The sequence below is a fragment of the Zalophus californianus genome, chromosome 9 (genome assembly GCF_009762305.2).
Source record: "Zalophus californianus isolate mZalCal1 chromosome 9, mZalCal1.pri.v2, whole genome shotgun sequence".
Classification (NCBI taxonomy): Eukaryota; Metazoa; Chordata; class Mammalia; order Carnivora; family Otariidae; genus Zalophus; species Zalophus californianus.
Window position 1 is genome coordinate 63,854,029 of NC_045603.1, and position 21,481 is coordinate 63,875,509.

General features: G+C 53.9%; 1 protein-coding gene across 6 annotated transcripts in view; it reads left to right on the plus strand.

The window, feature by feature from the left end:
* FMNL3 (formin like 3) overlaps window positions 1-21,481 on the plus strand; it is a 51,422-nt gene that overhangs the window by 22,691 nt on the left and 7,250 nt on the right. For 3 of the 6 annotated variants that reach the window (XM_027592127.2, XM_027592128.2, XM_027592129.2), the window contains exons 2-13: window positions 6,454-6,537; window positions 8,543-8,623; window positions 8,902-8,978; window positions 12,086-12,169; window positions 14,896-15,048; window positions 16,304-16,412; window positions 16,586-16,662; window positions 17,010-17,103; window positions 18,398-18,472; window positions 19,282-19,392; window positions 19,704-19,853; window positions 20,234-20,335. In XM_027592127.2, coding sequence (XP_027447928.1) covers window positions 6,454-6,537; window positions 8,543-8,623; window positions 8,902-8,978; window positions 12,086-12,169; window positions 14,896-15,048; window positions 16,304-16,412; window positions 16,586-16,662; window positions 17,010-17,103; window positions 18,398-18,472; window positions 19,282-19,392; window positions 19,704-19,853; window positions 20,234-20,335 — 1,197 coding nt within the window. The remainder of the gene's footprint in view (window positions 1-6,453; window positions 6,538-8,542; window positions 8,624-8,901; window positions 8,979-12,085; window positions 12,170-14,895; window positions 15,049-16,303; window positions 16,413-16,585; window positions 16,663-17,009; window positions 17,104-18,397; window positions 18,473-19,281; window positions 19,393-19,703; window positions 19,854-20,233; window positions 20,336-21,481) is intronic. The other 3 variants (XM_027592131.2, XM_027592132.1, XM_027592130.2) reach the window with 2 other exon arrangements.

Sequence of the window (21,481 nt, forward strand, 5' to 3'; positions counted from 1 at the left end):
TAACAGGCTGTGGTCTGGGGAGAGAGAGGAAAATGCCCCTTGTGGGATGTAACCCCAGAAACACTGTGTCCTCTGAGTGGTAGCACTGCCTCTCAGGGCTCCGCAGGCAGGAGGGGAGAATATCATGAGGAGAAGGGGGGACCTTGGTTGGCCACAGGAAGAATGTGAGGCTCTGCCCCAAGCCTCCTTAGCTTTGGAAATCCGGCTGCCCCCAGCAGAATAGTTTCCATTTTGCGTAACTGGGGAGTGTGTGGGTCTGGCTAACCGCGAGGAGGGGCTGAGGAGCCAGCAGACAGATCAGGTTGCTGGGGCAGTGGCTGTTTAGTGAGGGCCTGGGGGCTCAGCTGGGAAGAGCCAACATGAGCTCCTCTGTCTGAGCTTGTGTGCTTCTTGATCGAGGAGGCCAGAGGGATGTCTTCACTTAGCATCTGGGGGCCAGGTTACGTGCAGAGGTTATCTGATACTAGGTGTGAGGCCGACAGTGTGGCAGAGAGAGAGCTGGGGGTTTTGCTGGCACTGGAGAGATGACCAACTTCCTTTGCCTTCTCATGATCCAATGGAGGGGGCCTCCAGGGTGAAGAAGAGGCCTCGGGGGTACGGTTGTATTTGGGAAAAAGCCACCTCTTTGATGCTGGCCTTCTAGGGCCTCTCCTTCATCGGACTTCCCTGGTGTGAGTGAGTTGCAGAGCTCAGCCTGAGACATCTGGTGAACCCATCTCTTTTTTCTCCAGGCTGCTCTGGGACTTGGCCCATAACTGCTCAGCGAGTCATTTCTGGTTATAGAGTCATCAGTGACCACAGAAGCACGTTCTCCAGACAGGACTCTGCCTATGTGCAAGCTGGCTTTCCCCTGGCAGCTTGTCCCCAGAGTGATAGCTCCAAGTCAACAAAAACAGAAAGCTAGACCTAACCACTACGGGCACTTAAGTCAAGGAGCACCCACTCTTCTGATGGCTTCTGTCATGCGGTATCCCGGCAACTTTCCCATAAGTGTAACCGGGCAGCTCAGGCCTAGAGGAAGCTGTGTGTGGCTAGAGTTAGGTCGCACACTGGAGCTCCCGTGCAGGGGGTTGGAGCCGGAGGGAGATGAGGAACAGAGGGGAACCATGCTGCTGAGGCTGTGGGATGTGGCAGCACCAGGGCTGGAGGCCTGGAGCCCACCCCTTCCTATCCTTGAACTCTCTGATGTGCAGGGGGCTGAGTGAAGTGTTCATCCCCACTCCATCATTTAGTGTCCTAAACCCAGTTTAGGTTGCCTTTCTGCCACAGGATACGGTTCTTCTCCCAGAACTTTCACAGTTGGCTCCAGCTCATTCCAGGCTGTCTCAAGTGATCATCTCCAAACCTAAGTTCTGGAAAGAAGGATGGGAGGGAGGGAGGCCAGGAGAGCCGTCCTGAGCTTCATCTCCTGGTTGGTAGCAAAGCCAGGCTTGGCCTGGGCCTCGGCCCTTGGGGGCTACAGGGAGACCTGGCCCCCTATCCGTTCCGCTTCTTCCCCTGCGCTACTCCCGCCAGTCACAGGACCGGGGGTGGGGTGGGGGGGGTGGGGGGGAAGAGTGGGAAGAGTGGGGGTGTTTGGAGGGGCTGCTCCGCATCCTGGATCTGGACCTTCTGGATTTCAGCTCCTGGGATCTTTGATCAAACTGTCGGATTTTTTGGTCTCCTTTTGACAGGATTACAGTTGGGGGGGCGGGGGGGGACGCGCAGTTAGGAGGAGCAGTGCTGAAAGGAGATAGAGTGACGCAGAGACGACAGCGGTGTAGGCAGTGGGCTGGGCCAGCGGCTGCTGTCTGGGCGGGCTGGGTGGGGGCTCCAGCCCTGACACTGGCCAGCTGGCTTGTGTTAAAGCGCGGGCTGAAAATAACTCTCATTGTCTGGGAGCTGCTACTGCAGCAAGGCTGGCTGTGGCCGCCAAGGGGGCCGAGGCAGCAGGAGCGGGGACCGCCCACCTCCTTGGGCTCTTGCCCTTTGGGAGCGATGCCCAGCTGGCCACAGCTGTGCCTACTGCCCACCAGTAGAGATCCGTGGAGGGCAGGCTTGGGCCACTCCTAGCGCTCTGTCCTTTTGGCAGCTGGGGACAGGCCTTTGTGCCTGGTGTTGCTTGCTTTGCTGTTGGCTTGGGCAGGGTCGTTGGTTTGTGAGGGAGCGCAGGGCTCCAGCTCCTCCTACAGCAGTCTCCTGGCCTCCCAAACCTTGTGCCTCCTCACCACATTCTGCCTCTGCCCATCTGCACAATGGGCTGATCTGTGGGTGCCCAAGAGGACTTGTTGGCAGCTGTGGCCAGGGGCTCAGCGGCATGTGGTCCCCAGGACGGTGTCTCATTTCGTCTCTGGGGAAGTTCTAGACTCAGCTTCCCAGGCTCCCCACCCCCGTGGGCTGAGCATGGGGACCGGGCCTACCACACTTAGGAGAAATGTCAGCCATAATGGACCTGGTGGGGAGACGGTTCTGAGGGGGGAAACATTAAGAAAACCAACTCACATTCTGTATTTGCTCAGAATAAACAGTCCCTGCCTGACTTCCTTAAAGCCTCTAGAATCCCCTTCACGGGAAAGTTTCAGACATCCCTCTCCCTGCCTCTCAGCGGAGCTATGCCTGTGTTCATTTCTGTTCTTAAGATTCATCGTGATTGACTGGGACCGACAGAAACAGTTGGGAGTTTTGGTGGTTCCTATTTCTGTTGGTTGGGTTTTCCCCAAGCCCGACCCAAGGAGACTGACAGCGTCAGGGGTGAGTCCCAGCGCAGGACCCACACCTTCGAAGGAAACTCCAACCCCACCGGCATTTCCCTTCCCCTGCGATGGGAAGGAAATGAGGAGGGGCTAACTGGCTAGGGGTACAGAGCAGGAAAGGGAAGGGAACCTCTGTGACTAGAGCTACCTCCTTCCTCCTTGGCTTCACTGGGGCTGACAGGGGTTGGGTGGGGAGTAAGGAAGCCTTGCTCCCACAGAACCCAGGACGGGGCTAGGCACTGAGCAGGGCTCTGTGCCTGACCTCAAACTGGCAGTAAACCAGAACAGCCCTGCTGGGGAAGCATCAGATCCACCCCTTTCTGCTGCTTCCCGTTATAGGTTTTTATTATTAGATTTCTGGCTGGTTGCTTGATGTAGGAATCAGTCTCAGAGTTGCTTTCAGTGTGAGTTCATCTTCCTCTTCTCCCCCATCTCTCCAGGGTCTCCCTCCTCAAGGACGTTGGTATTTAATTGCCTCCTAGTCTTAGGGTTGGTGGGGGACGAGGGGGTTGGGGGTAGGGGTAAAGGATGGCTGTGTCCTGAGTGGTTGAGAAGCAGCGCTGAAGGAGGGACAGAGGCAGAGATCGAGACAACCCAGAAGCAAGAGGGGTCCTTGGGCTGTCAGAGCATTACGCGGGATTTTCAGGAGGAAGGGGAAGGAGACTGCGGAACACCCACGGTGTTCCAGACACATCCGGATATAAAACATCTATCATTTAATCCTCATAAACCCCTGTGAAGTAGTGAGATTATCTCCATTTTATGGATGAGCTCTGAAGATCGCACAGTTGATCTTGGGCTCTCTGACTCCACGTTCAGTGCCTCTGCTCCAAAACAGCCACGGCCCCTTTCTGTTCAGCAAGGGTTTCAGGGAGCAGGTAGCAAGGACTGAGCCTGGCTTCTGCCTTACGAGAACTCCCCATCGCTGCAGAGCCACTGGACAAAAATGTCAAGGAAACACACCTTTGACAGAGACCTGAACGTATCAGGTTTGTTCCCTGGCTGTCCCCGGAACTCAGGAATCTGTCCTTCTTCAGGACGTCAGAGCCCTGCTGAGCTCACACACGTTATCGGGTGGCTGCAGAAGCCCTAGTCCCTTGTCTGGCACGGAGAGAAGCCCGTGGTGGGTGGCTCCCGCTCTGCAGTCGGGGACCGACATCGTGTGAGAGTGCTGGAGGCTGGGGGGAATTCCCCTACCCACTTCCTTCCCAGTCACACTTGGGCCCCAAAGAAACAGAGAAGCTGGCATCACTGTCCAGAAAGTGCCACCCAAAGCTTGAGACTGGAGCTCGTGGGTCTGTGGTCAGAGCTGAATCATGCTTCTGCCATCTGTGTCCATACTCTGGGGATGGGGGGCAATCTCTCCTGGGCATCTAAAGTTTGAACCCTGATGTGCCTCTTCCACTCTTCTGTGCTCTTATGCTAGGGTTCCCAAAGGGGGTGACTTTGTTCCATCTTCAAAGCCCCCGGGGCACCGACATCTTCTCCCCAGTTCACCTTGTGGGGAAACGTGAGGCCGCAGCAGCTGACAGTGGGTGGCTGAGGAAGTTGGTGTAGACAGGATGTGATGTCTGCCACAGTAGCAACAGGCTCCCCCCTTCTCCACCAGTTGCTTTCTTCCAGGGGAGACAACTATTTTCTATTTCCATGGCTTGGACTTGGGAGAAATGGGCAGAAGACAATGAAGTGCTCAAGATGTGCCCAGAGCCAGAACCAGGCCTGAGGTCTGTTTCTTCTCTGGTCTCACTTGGGCTTAGCCAGCAGCAGCCTGGCTGTGGTTAGGAGGGAGACCTTGGTCCGGGCTCACCTTCAACTTTTGGGTCCCTGTTTTGTTGTGGCCTCCTGCCTCTGTCCTCCTCTCCACACAGACATGATGAGAATGGCCCTTAGCCAAGTGGTTTCAGAGAGAACATTCGGGATTGTATTTGCCCAACCAGCCATCCCTACTGCATCAGCAGTCGGCGGGGGGGGGGGGGGGGGGGAGGATTTGATTAGCCCCTCTTTGCTGCAAGAGTGCAGGCAGATTCACAGGGCAGCAGAAATTGTGAAGAGGGGTGTGATGGGTAATTCTCTTCCCCTTCTTTTCTTCTCTTCCTTGCCCCATTTTGGTATTCCTAGACACTGAGCAAAAATCCCAACCATACTCCTTTTTTGAGCCATAGTGACCAGGTTTCCAGCCCAGAGCTGGGCCCATTACTCCAAACCAGGATGCCCTAACCTCAGGTTTACCGTCTGCTTCCTCTCCACTAGGTGCCTATCACACCTCATCAGGGGTTGGAGACCATGTGAATAGACACAGTCCTCGAGGGGCTAGATGAGTGTTTAATAGGATGTGTGTAGGTAAATGCATAATAGACATGTCTAACAGAAATAAATGATGTTTAAGGTTTTTCTTTCAGTTTCTTAGAAAGTGGAAGGCCCACTCCCAGGATGCTCCCACTTCTGGAATAATGCCTGGCTGTGTGACTCCTTGGGATCCTGGGTGCGCACAATTCGTGTCCCCAGGGATGAGAATATCAAGGAGTGGGCAGATAGATGTAAACCCATTGGCCATGCTTGGGTGCCCAGGGAATTAGAGCTGAACTTGGAACAGCAAGTAAGGAAGAGAAAGAGGAGAGGAAGGCCTTCCAGGTGGCCTGTAGCCTGCTGGGGGTAGGGGCTGGATTTGTGGGAAGTCACAGCTCTGACACTTGAGGTAGGAGATCATACTTGATTCGGGAATATGGGGCGAGGGGCAGGTGCAGTGATCTGCCTTGAGAAGCAAGGGCTGTGACCTATAACAAAGACAGCCACACTGGAGAGAAGAGAAGCTTGGCTGGGTGGGGATAAAGGAGGGGGAGTCAGGGCTGCTGGCTTGCGTAGGACTAGCCCGAGGGTGCCTTGGGCTTCCCTCACTCCTGCCCACTTTTATTTATTCACTCAGCAAACAGTAGTGAGCGAAATAAGATGACTCCTGGTCTGCCCTTCCATATTCCAGGTTAGAGTGTCTTTCAGGAAGGCGTTAGGACACTTTCCTGTGTCTTAATTAATTGGGAGGTGTGTCATAAGTAACTAGCTACTAATAATTAAAATGCTGATATTTTGTAAATCATTTCCTTAAAAATGAGCTGTTACCTTTATGCTAACGTCCTTCTCATGTACTTGTATCCTGATCTGGGGCATAGGGGTAAACGCATGGCATCCACACAGGCTGCGGCTGGCTCAGGATCCACCCGTAGTCGTGCGTGATGCAGGAAGGCCGTGCATCCCTCAGGCCGTGGGCGAGAAGCAGATGGAGAGTTGCTGTTTTAGACAGTGGCTTTGTAACGTTTTTGCCCTGTCCCAAGTTAAGAAACACATTTTATGGCATATGACTAGTGTGTGTGCATATGTATACGTATATACTTAAAAGAAATAATAAAAGAAACAAAAGCTTCGTGAAACATTCCATTTCCTACTTGTAGGGATTTCTGGTATCTTCTAGCCTCTTCTATTTTAATCTGTTTGTTTTCTTAAAAATAAAGTTAATCTTGCCTCACTAAATTGGAAAACATTGTTCAACCAAACTGAACTAAATATGAAGGGGAGGCAGGACTGTCACACCTCTCTGAGCCTTCCTTAGCAGACACAGAGTGTCAGGGTGAAGCCGAGGGCCCTGGAGGGAAAAGGTGTGCGCGCTCTCCCTTTCTCTCCTCTGGGTGCAGGGAGCTTTCAGCCCTGTTGACTCAGGTTCTCTCCTCAGAGCTCCATGAACCTGCCTCCCGACAAGGCCCGGCTCCTGCGGCAGTATGACAATGAGAAGAAGTGGGATCTGATCTGTGACCAGGTATGGGGTTTGGGGCGAGGCCCAGGAGTAGGGGTTGTGTCGTGGGCTGGACGAGGCAGCAGGGCCAAAGGCACTGACCACAGTCCTGGGGTCCCTTGAGAAACCCTGGCCTGGGCTTGGCCTCAGTCCGTGCTCACTTCCTGTCCCAAGAGGGCTCTCTTTAACAGAGATGGGGCGGGCAGGCTAAGTTCCCCTCTAATGCCTGCAAAGAGCTGTCTTGATTTCTTCCTGATGGGCAGTAGCCTGAAGGAAGTTTGTGTTGGTCTGGCTGTCTGGCTGTCTGCAGAGGGAGTTGGGTAGCTTTCCCAGCAGAGCCTGTTTCTGCCTTTCCCCAGGGTGAGGGCTCTGCCTGGCATGGTAGACCAAAGGACCCTTTCTCTCTCACTCTGCCCCAGCCCTGGCACCTCAGGTTTTTCTCATTATTGACAGGCCTCTAGGAATGAGAAGACCCAGTCCCCTATAGTCTTCTGTTCCCAAATCTCAGAACATGAGGATTGGAAGCTCTCCCTACATGAACAGTGTTTCAAGCTAGAAGAGACTAGAGAGATTATTACTTAGCTCAGAACTGAGAACCAGGACCCATGGCCTGGCTCTTTCCCTTGCACACATTCGAATTTCACAGATCATGAGTTTCTGAAATCCGACAGGCCTGTCTGCTCAGTTAGGAGAGTCTGCTTTTACTTCCTTACCTCTTGGGAGGCATGGAAGCGCCTGGCACCGCGCATAGTCAGTGTGCTTACCCAGCACTTTGTGATGGAGCGGTCACAGATTTATGATTTCTTTTCAAGCCCTGGACAGAACCGTAACAGCTAACATTTATTAAGTACTTATAGGGGACCAAGGACTTTACATATATTGAAATATCTCATTTAATCCTCACAAAAACCCCCTGAGGAAGGCACTGTTACATTTTATGGATGAAGAACTCGAGACTCAGTACCGTGCCTGACACTGGAACCAGGATGAAGCAGCCGACTCCATCTGTGCTAGCTATTATGTTCCACTGCCTCCCAAATCAGGCTGCTTGACATAAGGTAGAATTATGCTTCAGAGCTCCTAGTCTGGGTCCTTTCCTCTCTAGGAAAGGCCCGTTTCCTCGTGTTCTGCATTAAGGAGAGCTGGTGAACATGGTGAGCTCCTGCTTGGGGGTTGGAGAACAGTAGCTTGTTGGTACTGAGTTTCTTTAATTGATGATCTCCCAGTCTTTTCCAGGTCATATAATTTTGACTGTTTCTCACACCTTTCTTTTTTTTTTCATTTTGTGTTTAGGCTCTACTTCCTAACATTAGATCATTCTCCCTGAACCCTCTGCAGCACCCCTGCCCTCCAACTCTTCAGATATCTCAGTTGTGAAGGCCCTAACAGGATCAGAATGCTTAAGAGTTTTCCCTGAGTTTTCGCTTGGGTCTAATACAGGGGTTGGACCAAAATGGGGAGGGCATGGTCCCATGGTCTTCGTGGAAGGGGATCGAGGGATGACTTTGCCAAAAGCAGGTTTAGCATTTGAGGTTGCCTGGATTGTCGGGGCCTGGGGTCTGGGCAAGGAACAGAATGTGTGTTTGTAGCCCTGAATGTGTTAGTGTTGCGAAGCCAGTCCAATCCCAAGTCTGGGTGCAGGGCTGACGAGGTTGCATTCTACAAGGCCTAGCTCCTCTCTCCATGGCCCTCCTAATCCCGGGCCATCAGTTAGCTAGGCAGTGGACACCACTTCTCAGTTGTATCTTTATTTTGGGTGCTGTTCCCAGCTCTTTAATCCCCACGTCTTAGAAAGCAACAGGCTCTTAAAATAATTTTCAACATAGAAAAATATTTTAGGCTCAGAGATCACTAATCGGAGAAGGGGAAGATGGCAGTAGATGAGAAGCGTCTGACAATCAGCCAAGGAAGAGAACCTTTGGTTTGGATGATGCTAAGGGCCAGCTGACAACTTTAGGAGGGTTCGACTTCCTCGACGCTGTCCTCAGAACTCTGGGTGTCTGTGCGCACACGCGTGTTTCCCTCACAGGAACGGTTCCAGGTGAAGAATCCTCCCCACACTTACATCCAGAAACTCCAGAGCTTCTTGGACCCCAGCGTAACCCGGAAGGTGAAGTGAGGCAGGGAGGCCCCACCTTGTTGCCTGTTATAGTCCTGTGGGGTTTGGGGGGCAACCCCTGTGACTTGGGGTGGGACGTCTGCTTCTGAGCAATGGGAGTTGGGTTTCTGGGTTCTGAGGCCATGGGCCTGGAGTGGCTGGCTCCTGACAGAGGGAAGGCTTGTAGCTGCCCTCTTGTGTCCCCTCCCTTTCCTTTTCTACCCCTTTTGTTTGTACTATAAAGTTGGATCGGGGGCTGCCAATAGTGACAGGAAATTCCATGTTTACAGAAGTTCAGGAGGAGAGTGCAGGAGTCAACCAAAGTACTGAGGGAGCTGGAGATCTCACTTCGTACCAACCACATTGGGTGAGTCAGAATCGGCCATCAGGATCCGGCGACCTCTGAGGATGGGTGGCTTGTTTATCTCACTGCTGTGAGGCACAGTCACCCCTTGAACGGCTTTTGGTTCCCCGGAGCTTCAGACTGTTCTTTTTCTGGCTTTTCTCCCTTTCAGCTCTGCCAGCTGTTGGCAAGCTTGGGGCCCCTCCTGGGGTCTTCAGCCTGTGGCTTTAAGTAGAAGTCTCTCCCATCACAGCTGAGACTCGAGTCTGCCTGTGGCCTGGGGCTGGACCAAGGGAGGCCCAGAGCGTACTGGGGGCGGAGGAGCACCTTGCCTCAGATAGCTGAGACCTTGTTCCTGGACTGTTTAGTGCCCACAAGTCTATTTTCTTGATTCTAAGACAGTTGTAGTTCATGAGCAGAAGCAGCTTCCTAGGGCACCAAGAAAGTCGATCTAAGGTGGCAGGGGCCAGGAATTAAACATCTTCTGTATCTACAGACCCTGGTACTGCCGGCCCATTGACAGGGTCCCTAGGAATGGGAGTTCCTAGGAGTGAGTCTTGTTTGCTAGTCTCTGAGTAGGGAACCAGCACTTGCTGAATAGGCCGCAGGCTAATGCCTAAGGTACAGTGACAGATGGCAGTGGTCTTGGTTTTATAAAACCATAACCAGTCAGAGCATATGTAGTGAAAGTGAGAGAGAGAGTGTACACAAAGGACAGTGAGGGAAACCTGATGGAGGACTGCAGGCGGGGCTACCATCCTGACCAAGGGGCCAAGCACAAATATTGAGAGCTTGCATGAGTGAGAAGTCGAGCCGGGGGTGGGGGTGGGGGAGGCTGGGCAGGGGCCATCCCCAGGGTCCTGGGCTTCCTGAGAGCAGGGGTGGAAAGAGCCGAATGACATCATCTGCCTTTCCCCTCCTGCCTGTGGTGGCTGCCCGCTTGTCCACGCCGGGCCAGGCCTGCCTGGGGCTCTTACAGAGGCTACCTGTGTGCAGCCAGCCGTGGCAGTAGCAGTCATGGGGGAAATGGCACTGGAGAGAACAGGAAAGGGATAGTTCCTGGCCTCGGCAGCTGTGCTTGGTGGCCAGAATTGGCTTCCACACCTCTTCCGTGAACCAGAGTGAAAGCTGACATGCTAGCAAACGTGAAACTCAGCCTGCAGCTGTATTTGGTGAATCGTCACAGGAGTGGCAGGGCCTCCTTAGCTACCCTGTGTGTTTGGGGGAGGGGGGGAGTGAAACAGATGGCAACTCCAAATCCCACCTACCACCCTGCACACCACCCCGCAGGGCCTTCCACTACTCACTTCCCTCTCAGGCCCCCCTTTCTTTCTTAGTAGGTCTTGCCGCATGAGGATGGGAGCCTGTTCTTCTCAGGAGAGGGCCACAGAGCCGTGTGTGACACTCCCCTCTGCTCACCCCTTCCACCTGGTGCCTGCCTCTCTGGCCACTGGCCAGGAGCTGGGGCGAGAGCAGCATGGTTCCCAGGCCCGGGGCCTCTTGGCAGTTGGCACACAAGTTAGAGGTCTGGACCTGGCCCTTGGTTCCCAGGGAACAGCTTCGTGTCTGGCATTTTAGGAGCTGTTGTCTGAACTGTGGCTTCTCTGGGCAGTTGTGGGGGAGGACCAGGCTCCTTCCCAGATTTCTAGGCCGGAAGAGTTTGTCAGGCTGTCAGGCTGGGGTGTGGGTGCTCCGGGGTGGTAGGAGCCCAGGGCAAGGTGGGGAGAGGAGGATCCTGCTTCTGTCACAGCCTGATCAGCCCCAGGGCCTGCCGAAGCTGGGTGTGTAGGGGCAGCCCAATGGGAACTCAGGCCCTGGCGTGGGGCAGGCTGGGAAGTGGGATTCCAGAGCCTCACCAGCTCCTCCTCCCTCTGGTTTGTATTGGTTTCTCTGCCTTGCCGAAGTGCCCTTTAACCTCTCCTCAAAGTGTCAAGATCCCGAAAATAGCAGTGTAGACTCAGACAGGAAATGAGAAGGGGGTGGGGAGCTGGAGAGCAGACAGACAGGAAACGGGAGGCCTGTCGGCCCCCAGAGAGGAAGCTAACTTCAGGCAGCTCCGGTGTCAGTCAGCCTCAGCTGAGCCTGGTGCTCCGGCCCAGCCTCTCACTGTGTCCCAGGGTGTGGCCAGCAAACACGGCGCTGGTGTTCCAGCTGTGGGGGAGAGGCGGCCCTGCAGGGCTGTTGGGGGCAGCTGCCTATAAAGACCCCCAGACATCCGAGGGAACAGAGCACTGAGGAGAGTCGGGGTTTTATCCTGAGAGTTTTATGTTGCTCTATGCTGTGGAATGAACCTGTCCTGTAACAGCCCTCCTGGGATCGGCTCTTGAATTTCCTTCCAGGGATATCTCAGGCCAAGAGGCCTGAAGGCAGAAAGGTGGAAATGCCAGGGTCCATTGTCTTTACGGTCTTTGTTGTCCACCTTCCTGCCTCTCTGGCTTGAAGGAGCCTAAGTCTTCAGGGAGTTACTCGAATCCCTGACCGTTCCCCCATCCTTTTCCTATCCTATTCTGTCAAACTCACCCTGACCAAACACAGAATTCCCGCATATCCCTCTTTGCTCACTGTGACCGAGACTATCTTTCCTTGAACCTGGTGGAAGGGCCCTTTGGCCCAACATGTCTCTGTTCCAGAGCTCTCTTTGACCTTTTTTGCCTGCCTTTCGACGGAGACTTCGGTCCAATTGGAGACTTGCTAGCCCTTGTCAGGCACAGCTGTGCGCAAGGGCCTGTGGTAAATGCTCTTGATCAACCCCCCCATGTCCCCACAATTTTGCCAATAAACATCAAGCAGGGACAGCACACTCGGTGTTGTGCCAGACACCAAGGACGCAGAAAAGGATTGAGCCGGGGCCCTGGCCATTTAAGAGAGGGTTCCTGAAAGCTTGTGTGGCTGACATGGTATTGAAAGGCCTTGTACCTTTCCCCATCCCTGGCTCCCCGGCCTAGCGGAGGTCTAGGCCCGTGATGTGACCACGGAATGGGTCTGCCATGGGTTTTGAACCTCAGAATTTTTCCAGCCTGGTGCTAAGTTCCAGAGGATTCAGGAATGGGTGTTGGGTCAGAGGCCCCTCTCCCTTCTCACCCTCGACCTGCTTTTAGCAGACCCCTCCACTATGTTTCCTCTATTGGCAGGTGGGTGCGGGAGTTTCTGAATGATGAAAACAAAGGCCTGGACGTGCTCGTGGATTACCTGTCCTTTGCCCAATGTTCGGTCATGTGAGTACCTCCCTGGGGCTAGGGTTGGGGACGGCGAGGGAGGACACAGTTCCATTCTGATTTGCTGAGGAAGGGTGAGACTGCAGTGGTGAAGACGGGAATAGGAGTCCCAGGCCAGGAGGGAAGAGCCCAGGCAGTGGGAGTGGACAGGCAGCCAAGAAGATGTCTGGGATCCGTGAAGAAGGCCAGGTGGCTGGAGCAGAAGGAGGGAGATATGGAAAGGGAGCTCAGGATTAGAACCCAAAGGATCCAGACTCCAGGCTGCGAGCAGTCCAAGGAAATGTCCTGGCTTCTGGGAGAGACGCCCAGTGGGATTCATTTGCCTTTGGAGAGTTGAGTCTTTAAGAACCTCCTTTGGGTCTCCAGATGTGAGAGGGTTACTCCAGGTCATTGCTGAAGAAGAGCCCCAGGAGCAGTGAGCATGACCTTTGACCCACACTGAAAATGAGGTATTCGGAGCCCTTTTCAGTCCGGTGGGGCGGGTCCCTCAGCACAGGAGTACACATGAGAAGGCCGCATAAGGTGGTGAAAAGGGCCGACAACGGCAAAGCTGGTTGTGGGTCTCAGTTACGTCCGTGACTATCCGGGCGACCTCAAGCACATTTGCGTCCTCTTACAGAAAAGGGGATCCATGTTCCAGAGTTGTTGTAAGGTTGAGATGATAATGTGTGTAAAGCAACTAGTAGTGTTCAGAACGTAGTAAGTCTATACTGCTCTAGCCGCTTTATTGTTTGTTATTCAAGGTGGTATAACCTACCATAATTGCCTGACTATATGGAAAGAGGGATTATACTGATCATTCACGTGATGCCCGATGAATGCTTCAGACTTAGAGCCAAGACTTCAGCCCTTGGCTGACCAATCGTCCCAGTATGCCCATGACTTTTCCCAATGTTAGCACCAAAAGTCCCAAGTCCTGGGGAAATGCCCTAGTCCTGGGACTCAGTCCTAACCTTGGCTTTCACTTTTGTTGTTACTGTCCTTACCCCACGGCCATTCTCCTTGGTCCAGCAGATCTTCAGTCTTAGTTCTTTAGGGGTTCGAACTAATGCCTCTCCTCAGTTTGGCCTTTCGCTTTTCCCAGGTCACCCCCCCCCTTAAAACCAAGAGTGGCCTACTCCCCGTTCCCATCCCTTCAGAATTCAGGCCTCGTGATGCTCCTCTCCCTTTAAAAACTACTCTTTTTATAGAAAGCAATGAAAAACATTTGCTGAAGTGATTTTTTAAAAAAAAAATTCAGAGCTTTTATAGTAAAAAGATGCAGATCATTTTTCCAAATAAGCCTATCTATCCCGTTTGAAAAGCAAACAGATCCCAGCTGCTCGAAACCAAAATACGCTGGATCCTCCGGACTGTAGTGTCCACAGCAGTGCTTTTGACTCTGTTTTCGAAAGAAAGATTCAGGGCAGGGAGAGGGTGTGAAGGGGAGAGAAAGTGTGTTTTGGGAAGGGTTGAAAGGAAAAGGGTGAAGCCAAACAGAGGCTGGGTGAAGGCATTTATCTGTAAATTGCGGGCACTGGCACTAGGGAATACAATTACTGACTGAGGAGGGCCACTGGCTGGGTTCCCTGTCAGGGAGCCTCCTCTGATGTTTGCTTGAGAGCCCCATTAAGCAGCTCAGCATCAGGACTCTGCAGCCTACCCCTGCTCCTTTGGAACATTCAGTCACCTGCAGATATCATTTCCTATTTCAGAAATGCCTCTGACCCTGGGGCTATGAATGTCTGAGCAGAAGGTTCCTCGGGGGAAGAGCCTGTCGGAGATGCTCGTTCAGTCCTTAATGACCTACTTGGGGGAAGAGGACAGGAAAGACAAGTGGGGCTGGTTTCTCAGAGTGGGTATATCCTGATGTGGGGATTCGTAAAGGACAGTGCCCCGTGATCTCAAGCCATCCTCCTTGTCCTGGCCACACTCCCAAATTGCTGGTGGCAATCACAGAAGTAGAAAGTGACAGAGAAACCATCCCAACTCCTGTAGGGACAAAGGTCCCCAGTCCACACCCTCGACCTGTGATTTCTTTCCCCAGGCAGCCTCTGTTCCAGAAAACCTAGCAGTCTCAAGTAGAACCACGGAAAACCCAGCCATTAAAACCCAGTGCTGGGATGGGACCGTGGTACTCTTGAACCTAGTGGACTGTCCCACTCTGGGTTGGACCTAGTGGACTCTCCCACTCTAGGTTGAACTTAGTGGACTCTCCCACTCTAGGTTGGCTTGGACCTCCGTTCCCTTCCCTCGTGAGCCCAATCCAGAACCAGCCGGGCCCCTTCAGGGCACTGAGAGGCCCCTTTGGCCACTGCCATTTGCCAACAGCAAGACCTGCGTTGGCCTGTTCGCCACCACCCTTGCACAGAGCGGATTCTCCATGGGGAGCCATGGCTTCTCTGAGACGTGCTATCTAAGGCTGGGAGTGCAGAGAGCCTCCCTTTGGGCCCATGGAGAGGTCACTCCTAGAGTTGCCTGGCCAGCGAGGCGCCGCAGCTCACCCCTGTCAGCATTCCCATCCCCTCAGATCCCCTTCCTGGTTGCTGTCTGTGCCTCCGCTGCCCTTGTCCTGCGTGGGTGGCTCTCCCGACCAGGGTTGGGTCTCTGCTGCCCAATTCCGCTTTCTCTTCTTGCCGTTCTTGCTTCTGATTGCCCTTGAGGTCTACAGGGCGGGGTGGGCTGGCCAGGGGGCTTAGCACTGAATTTCTCCTGTGTGTGCGCTTGTGTGTCCTTTCCTGCTCCAGGTTTGACTTTGAGGGTCTGGAGAGTAGTGACGATGGTGCATTTGACAAGCTCCGGTCCTGGAGCAGGTCCATCGAGGACCTGCAGCCACCCAGCGCCCTGTCAGCCCCCTTCACCAACAGCCTCGCTCGCTCTGCGCGCCAGTCTGTGCTCCGGTATGTGCGCTCTTGCTCTGCCCACCTGCCTCCCACCCTAGCCCCCCAGTCCAGGTCTTGGGTGCCAGGGGTGAGTGCTCATTGCTCCTCCCCCCACTCTTGCTTCCAGGCTCAGCTCTCTTGCCCTCTGCCTGCCAGTCTGTCTCTGGTCTGTCCTCTCTGTCTCCTTGACTCTGCCCAGCAATCTGTCCTGGGTAAGTACATCGCCCTCGGCTGAGCCCACCCCATCTGGGGTTCCAGTTCTCCCCTCTCCACACTCCCCTCTAGGGGCTCCCCCTCCCCATTCCTCTTTTTCATTCTGCCACTCCTGCCGGCCTCTTAGGTGGGGCCGGCCCTCATCCAGCTCCCTCGTCTTCACTGGGTGATGAGCTCCTGCCCTCAAGTCTGTTTCCCTCTGGCTCTGCATTCTGCCCCATCAACTGCTCCGAGACCAGCTCCCCCACAACCTGCCCGCAGCTCACCTTCCCTTCCCTTCTTCCTTTTCTCTCCAAGCCTGCCTTGTGTTCTTCTTCTTCTTCTTCTTCTTCTTTTTTTTTTTTTTTTTTGCAGTATTGTAGGAGCTGTCCTTCCCGGAGGCAGGTGGATAGACCAGATGACTTTTCAGAGCCCCTCCTACGCAGGGAGGCTCTCCTTTGGGCCCTGTGGCCCTTTCTGTGGTCTGTGTTCCTCTTGTGGCCATGCTTTTATCCTGGTCTCCTTTTGTCGCTCTGACCCTGCTCATCATTCTAGTCATTCATGCATGAGCAGACACCATTTGTGCTTCCTCTTTCTTTCATGAAACATCACTGGGGGCCAAGCCAGATGTAGCCCCTGGCCCTCCTATTGCCTTTGGGGTCTGCTGTGCCCTTTCTGGGCTGTAGAAGTGGGATGGGAGCCAAGATGCTCCGGCCCCAGGGAATTTGTGGAAGATGCAGCGACTGGAAGGAGGAGGAGGGCAGGCTCAGATGAACGTCTCCCTGGATCCATCTTGAGGACTAGAAAGGCCTGCACGCCTGCCATTGTATTTCGGAGGGCCCTGGGCTCAGGATGGTTTGGGCCCTGATTATAAAGCTGGGATCCCAGGTAGTTACTCACAAAGGCCTGTGGCAGAGAGGTGAAAACTGCTGAGCACCCTGCCCCTGCCTCCCCCACCACTCTCGAGGCTGTCGGTTCAAGGTCCCCTGTCTCCCTCTCTTGCTGCTGTGGAGGTGCAGCCTGCTGTCCGGGTGATGGTGAGCGCTCCTAGACCCTTCACCAGCGGCCCCCTCTTCCCCAGGTACAGCACTCTCCCTGGGCGCAGGGCCCTGAAGAACTCCCGCCTGGTGAGCCAGAAGGATGATGTCCATGTCTGTATCCTTTGCCTCAGAGCCATCATGAACTATCAGGTAAGGGGGCAGCACTGGCCACGGATGCTCTGCCTGTCCTGCCTCATCTGCCAAACTAGAAGAGCTGGGAGGGCACCAGCTTGTAAAAGGCGAGTTTGCTGGCAGGCCGATAGTCAAGGAGATCCAGCAGGGAGCTGCCTTCCCACCATCAAGGTCTTCCTTCCTTGTTACAGTACGGCTTCAACCTGGTCATGTCCCACCCCCACGCCGTCAATGAGATTGCACTCAGTCTCAACAACAAGAACCCAAGGTGAGTTGCTTCCCTCCCCTCTCCTCCCCACTGTGCCCAGAGCTCTGGAGATCTGGGCTCCACTTGACCCTGACAACAAGTCCCACCTGCCTGGTCTCAGGGACCGGCGGCCTAGGTCAGCGCCTTGGTTCTGCTCCTTCTGCTAGAGGAGGAGGAGTGTCCCTGGCTTCCCTCTGCACAGTTCAGCGAGGGGGCAAGCCTTCCTACCCCTGCTTTCTTTCCAAAACCCACTCCCCTCACTTGTGAGGCTGTCTCCACTCTGAAAGAACTCGCCTGGTTGTGGAGGTGAACTGTGTGGTGGCCAGGGTGGGGAGCTAAAGGGTTAATCTTTTTTCTTCACCCCTTAGGACCAAAGCCCTTGTCTTGGAGCTCTTGGCAGCTGTGTGTTTGGTGCGGGGAGGTCACGAAATCATTCTTGCTGCCTTTGACAATTTCAAAGAGGTCAGTCTCCTATGTGTGTGTGTGTGTATGTGTGTTTGGTGAGGAGGTGGGGAGCCAGGTAGGTAGCACCCTTTCCTGTGATCTCACACATCCCAGTGATGATTTTAACATCCTGTGCTTAACTAAGAAGTCTGCCCCCTCTGCTTTTTTTTTCTTAACACCAAAACCAGAACTTCTGCCTTACCAGATCTTATGGCAAGACAGATCCTGAACGGCCAGCTAAAGAGGCCCTCACTTTTTTTTTTTTTTAAAGATTTTATTTATTTATTTGACAGAGAGAGACACAGCGAGAGAGGGAACACAAGCAGGGGGAGTGGGAGAGGGAGAAGCAGACTCCCTGCTGAGCAGGGAGCCCAATGCGGGGCTCGATCCCAGGACCCCAGGATCATGACCTGAGCTGAAGGCAGACGCTTAACGACTGAGCCACCCAGGCGCCCCAAGAGACCCTCACTTGAGGGCTGCAGGACGATGGCTCTAACCTGGCCATGCATCAGAATGCCTGAGGATCTTGTTAAACTTACTCCTGGGGGGCTGAGTACCTATGCTTTAATAGGCCCCCCAGGTGGCTCTGAGGCAGAGAGCCCACTGGTAGAACCCAAGACAGACGTGTTTGCGGTGGGAGGAGAAGGCAAGCAAGCATCCTTCTGGGTTGTTGGCTGTTACTGGTGAGGGGAGAGGAAGCTCCTACTTGGAATTTCCCCAGCCTCTGGGCCTGGCTCTAAAACTTTCATCTGCTTGAACATAAGGATTCCTCGACATCCAGTCGTAGCTGCTGGGCCCACCCCTTCCTCCACTTTGGACCTCTTCCCTAGCGTCCATTGTTCAAGCCAGGAAATGGCTCTTCCTCCTTGAAGGCAGAGGCTCAACAGAGTCTGTAGACCCCTCTCAGCACAGGGGCTTTCCTGCACCCTGGCCTCTCTCCTGTGTCCCCACTAGGACCTCAGCCATGGCCTCCAACCTTCCTCCTTCCTCCTTCCTTCCTTCAATAACTGAGCAACTGTGTTTCTCCTTGGCCTACCCCCAGAGGCACCTAAAGCCCAGACTAATGGCCCAGGCTTTATTGTGAGACCAGTAACCCAAGGTAATGGCAGGTCCCAGGCTTTCTTCTACTTGGAGAGCTTGTTAAACTAACAGGATTTCTTCTATATGTTGCAAATGGTTCCTTGCATAGAAAGAGTCATGGTTAAGCTTAGTCTGAACCAGTCCCTTTGTCATGATGTTCCTGGGAGCAGGGCTCAAGGGCTTAGGTTCTGCATGGGATAGAGCTTCTCACTGAGAAAGTTTGCTTGTTCAGGTATGCAAGGAACTACACCGCTTTGAGAAGCTGATGGAGTATTTCCGGAATGAGGACAGCAACATCGACTTCATGGTGAGGAACTGGGCCTGGGTCAGGCGCATGCCCAGCAGGGTCCCATGCTCCTTGCGAATAGGCCCAGGCCAACAGCATATCTTGATATTCTGTCTAGAACCTGGAATGATTCTCTCTACTCAGTAAGTGCTTCTTGTCCACTCACCTACCCCAGAGAGCTTTTAGAAACTCCAGGACAATGACAGTTTTGTGTCTTGGGTCCACCTCCTTTCCCTCCCTTTTTGTGGCCTTACTGCCCCTGATTTGGATCCTTTCAAGCTGCTTCGCTTTGCCCAAGCTTTTCCTCTAGCTTCTCTTCCCTTCAGCCTTCGGTCTTTAGTTACATAGTGTTGTCTCAAGAAATACCTGCTGATGTGCAAAGGAAATCAGTTGTATCTTCATTTCCGTCTATTTCTCATGTAATTTACTTGTCTCTGTACACTGAATCTTAAGTTTGATTTTTTTTTTTTTTAAGATTTTATTTAGTCATTTGACAGAGAGAGACACAGAGAGAGAGAGGGAACACAAGCAGGGGGAGTGGGAGAGGGAGAAGCAGGCTTCCCGCAGAGCGGGGAGCCCAATGTGGGGCTCGATCCCAGGACCCTGGGATCATGACCTGAGCTGAAGGCAGACGCTTAACGACTGAGCCACCCAGGCGCCCCTTAAGTTTGATATTTTTTAAGTTAAAATACTTTTATTGTTCTCAGAAAGCCTCACTTTTTTTATTTACTCCTTTGATTACCCCCACAATGATACCGGTTCTAACACCCTGGCTCTGCGGTCTCTCCTGGCCCTCCCTGCCTCTGACCCTCTGAGCGGCTTCTCCCCAGGTGGCCTGCATGCAGTTTATCAACATCGTGGTGCACTCAGTAGAGGACATGAACTTCCGGGTCCACCTGCAGTATGAGTTCACCAAGCTGGGGCTGGAGGAGTTCTTGCAGGTGAGCTGGGCTCGAGTCTTCGCGGGTGAGGAGCTTGGGGGCAGAGGACCAGCTTAGTCATATCACGAAGGGTTCTTCTTGTACACGAGCCTAGTCGTGGATGCTCTTGGAACCCTGCCTGTCTTCTGCGGCCGGGGTCTTGGGCCCTCCTGCAGGGGGCGCTCTCTAATTTGGCAGCTCCACTGGATGAGACTGCATGGCTGCAGAAGGACGTCCCTGGGTCTTATGCTCTAGGAAGTGGTCATGGAGGTGATGAGGACCACGTCTCTCTCAGGAGGCTCCCCAACTACTACCGTGTCTGCTCTTCCCAGAAGTCAAGGCACACAGAGAGCGAGAAGCTGCAGGTGCAGATCCAGGCGTACCTGGACAATGTGTTTGATGTGGGAGGCTTGTTGGAGGATGCGGAGACCAAGAACGTAGCCCTGGAGAAGGTGGAGGAGCTGGAGGAGCATGTGTCCCACGTAGGTAGTCCTTTTTTGCTGCCAGAACTACCGCTGGGGATGGGGAGAGGACGGGGCCATCACAGTTCCAGATTGAGGCCCAGGGAAGCCGCAGAACCCAGCACGCTCTGGCCGAGGCCCTGGGTCATCCACAGATTAGGACACACACTGACCTCCAGGACTGGGCGTGAGGTGGCCTCAGGCTTGAGAGAGTCAGGTGTGGTCTGTTTCACGGGGTCTCAGACCCGGGCCCACGGGAGTGATACAGGGAAGCCATGGGGCTCCACGGCCTTTGGAGCCCTGGGAGCGGGGGGTCGGGTCCAGGTCCTGGTGGAGGTTCAGGCTGTGCAAAGTGCCCAGGCTTTAGGGCCAGCGCCAGACCTGCTCTTCCCATCCTGCAGCTCACGGAGAAGCTTCTGGACCTAGAGAATGAGAACATGATGCGTGTGGCCGAGCTAGAGAAGCAGCTGCTGCAGCGGGAGAAGGAACTAGAGAGCGTCAAGGTACCAAGTAATCTGGAGAAGGGAAGCGCTGACTTGGGCTGGGCTCCAGGGCCTGGGGAGCTGGCCTTCCCTTTCTTTCTTTTCTTTCTTTCTTTCGTTTTTTTTCTTTCTTTCTTTCGATATATCTCTTATCAATTTATTTTTTATCTCTTTGCTTTTTCGTACAGTCAGCTCCATCCTATTATAAGAAATGCATCTGAAAATCATAGTTTTTTTTTTATTTGGCTTTTATTTGGTTCACACTTGAGGAACTCAGAGGAGGGTGGGCTGATGACTTCACCCCATCTTTTATTTTTTATTTATTTTTTTAAAGATTTTTTTATTTATTTTATTTGAGAGAGAGAGAGCATGAGAGAGAAAGCACATGAGATGGGGAAGGGTCAGAGGGAGAAGCAGACTCCCTGCCGAGCAGGGAGCCCGATGCGGGACTCGATCCAGGGACTCCAGGATCATGACCTGAGCCGGAGGCAGTCGCTTAACCAACTGAGCCACCCAGGCGCCCTCACCCCGTGTTTTAGTTGGGGAGGGAAACTGAATCGAGTGGGCCGGACACAGAGGAGGGTAGGAACAGGTGGGGCGCCCACAGGCACCTCCAGTGTCCAGGCCCCCTCCTACCGGCCCCTCCTATTGCTTTTCCCTCCCCTGCGTAATGGGCAGGCTGAGTAGCTCAGGGACTATCCACCAGGTATCCTAAGTCGGGAGACCAGGGGCTTGATATACATCTGTCAGGTCCCTGCTGAGAGTCTGAAGTGCTGTTCTAGGGAGTATGGAGGATACAGAGATGGCTAGGGCAGGGTCTTGTCCACAGGGGGCTGCCAACGGAGTGGTTATACGAGGCCAAACACAGTGGGAGCAGTTGAGGCCTGGAGGGCTGAGGGCAGGCCCAGGAGCTGTGCCCAGGAGCAGCCTCCGGCCTGGGCCTTGAGGAACCAGTGAGTCTAAGTCTGGGTCCGAGAGGAAGCACACTGGAGGGTGCCGTCCTGTGCAGTCCAGCCTCCCTCGCCTCCACCTGCGTTCCTGCTGCTCTCTGCCCCTGCGCACCCTCCCAGAGACCCCCGCTGAGAAGCCTGGGGCAGGAAGTGTCACTCTCAGGGCCAACAATGGCTGTGCCTTCCACTGACCCTCTCCCTACTGGCACTGTCTCCC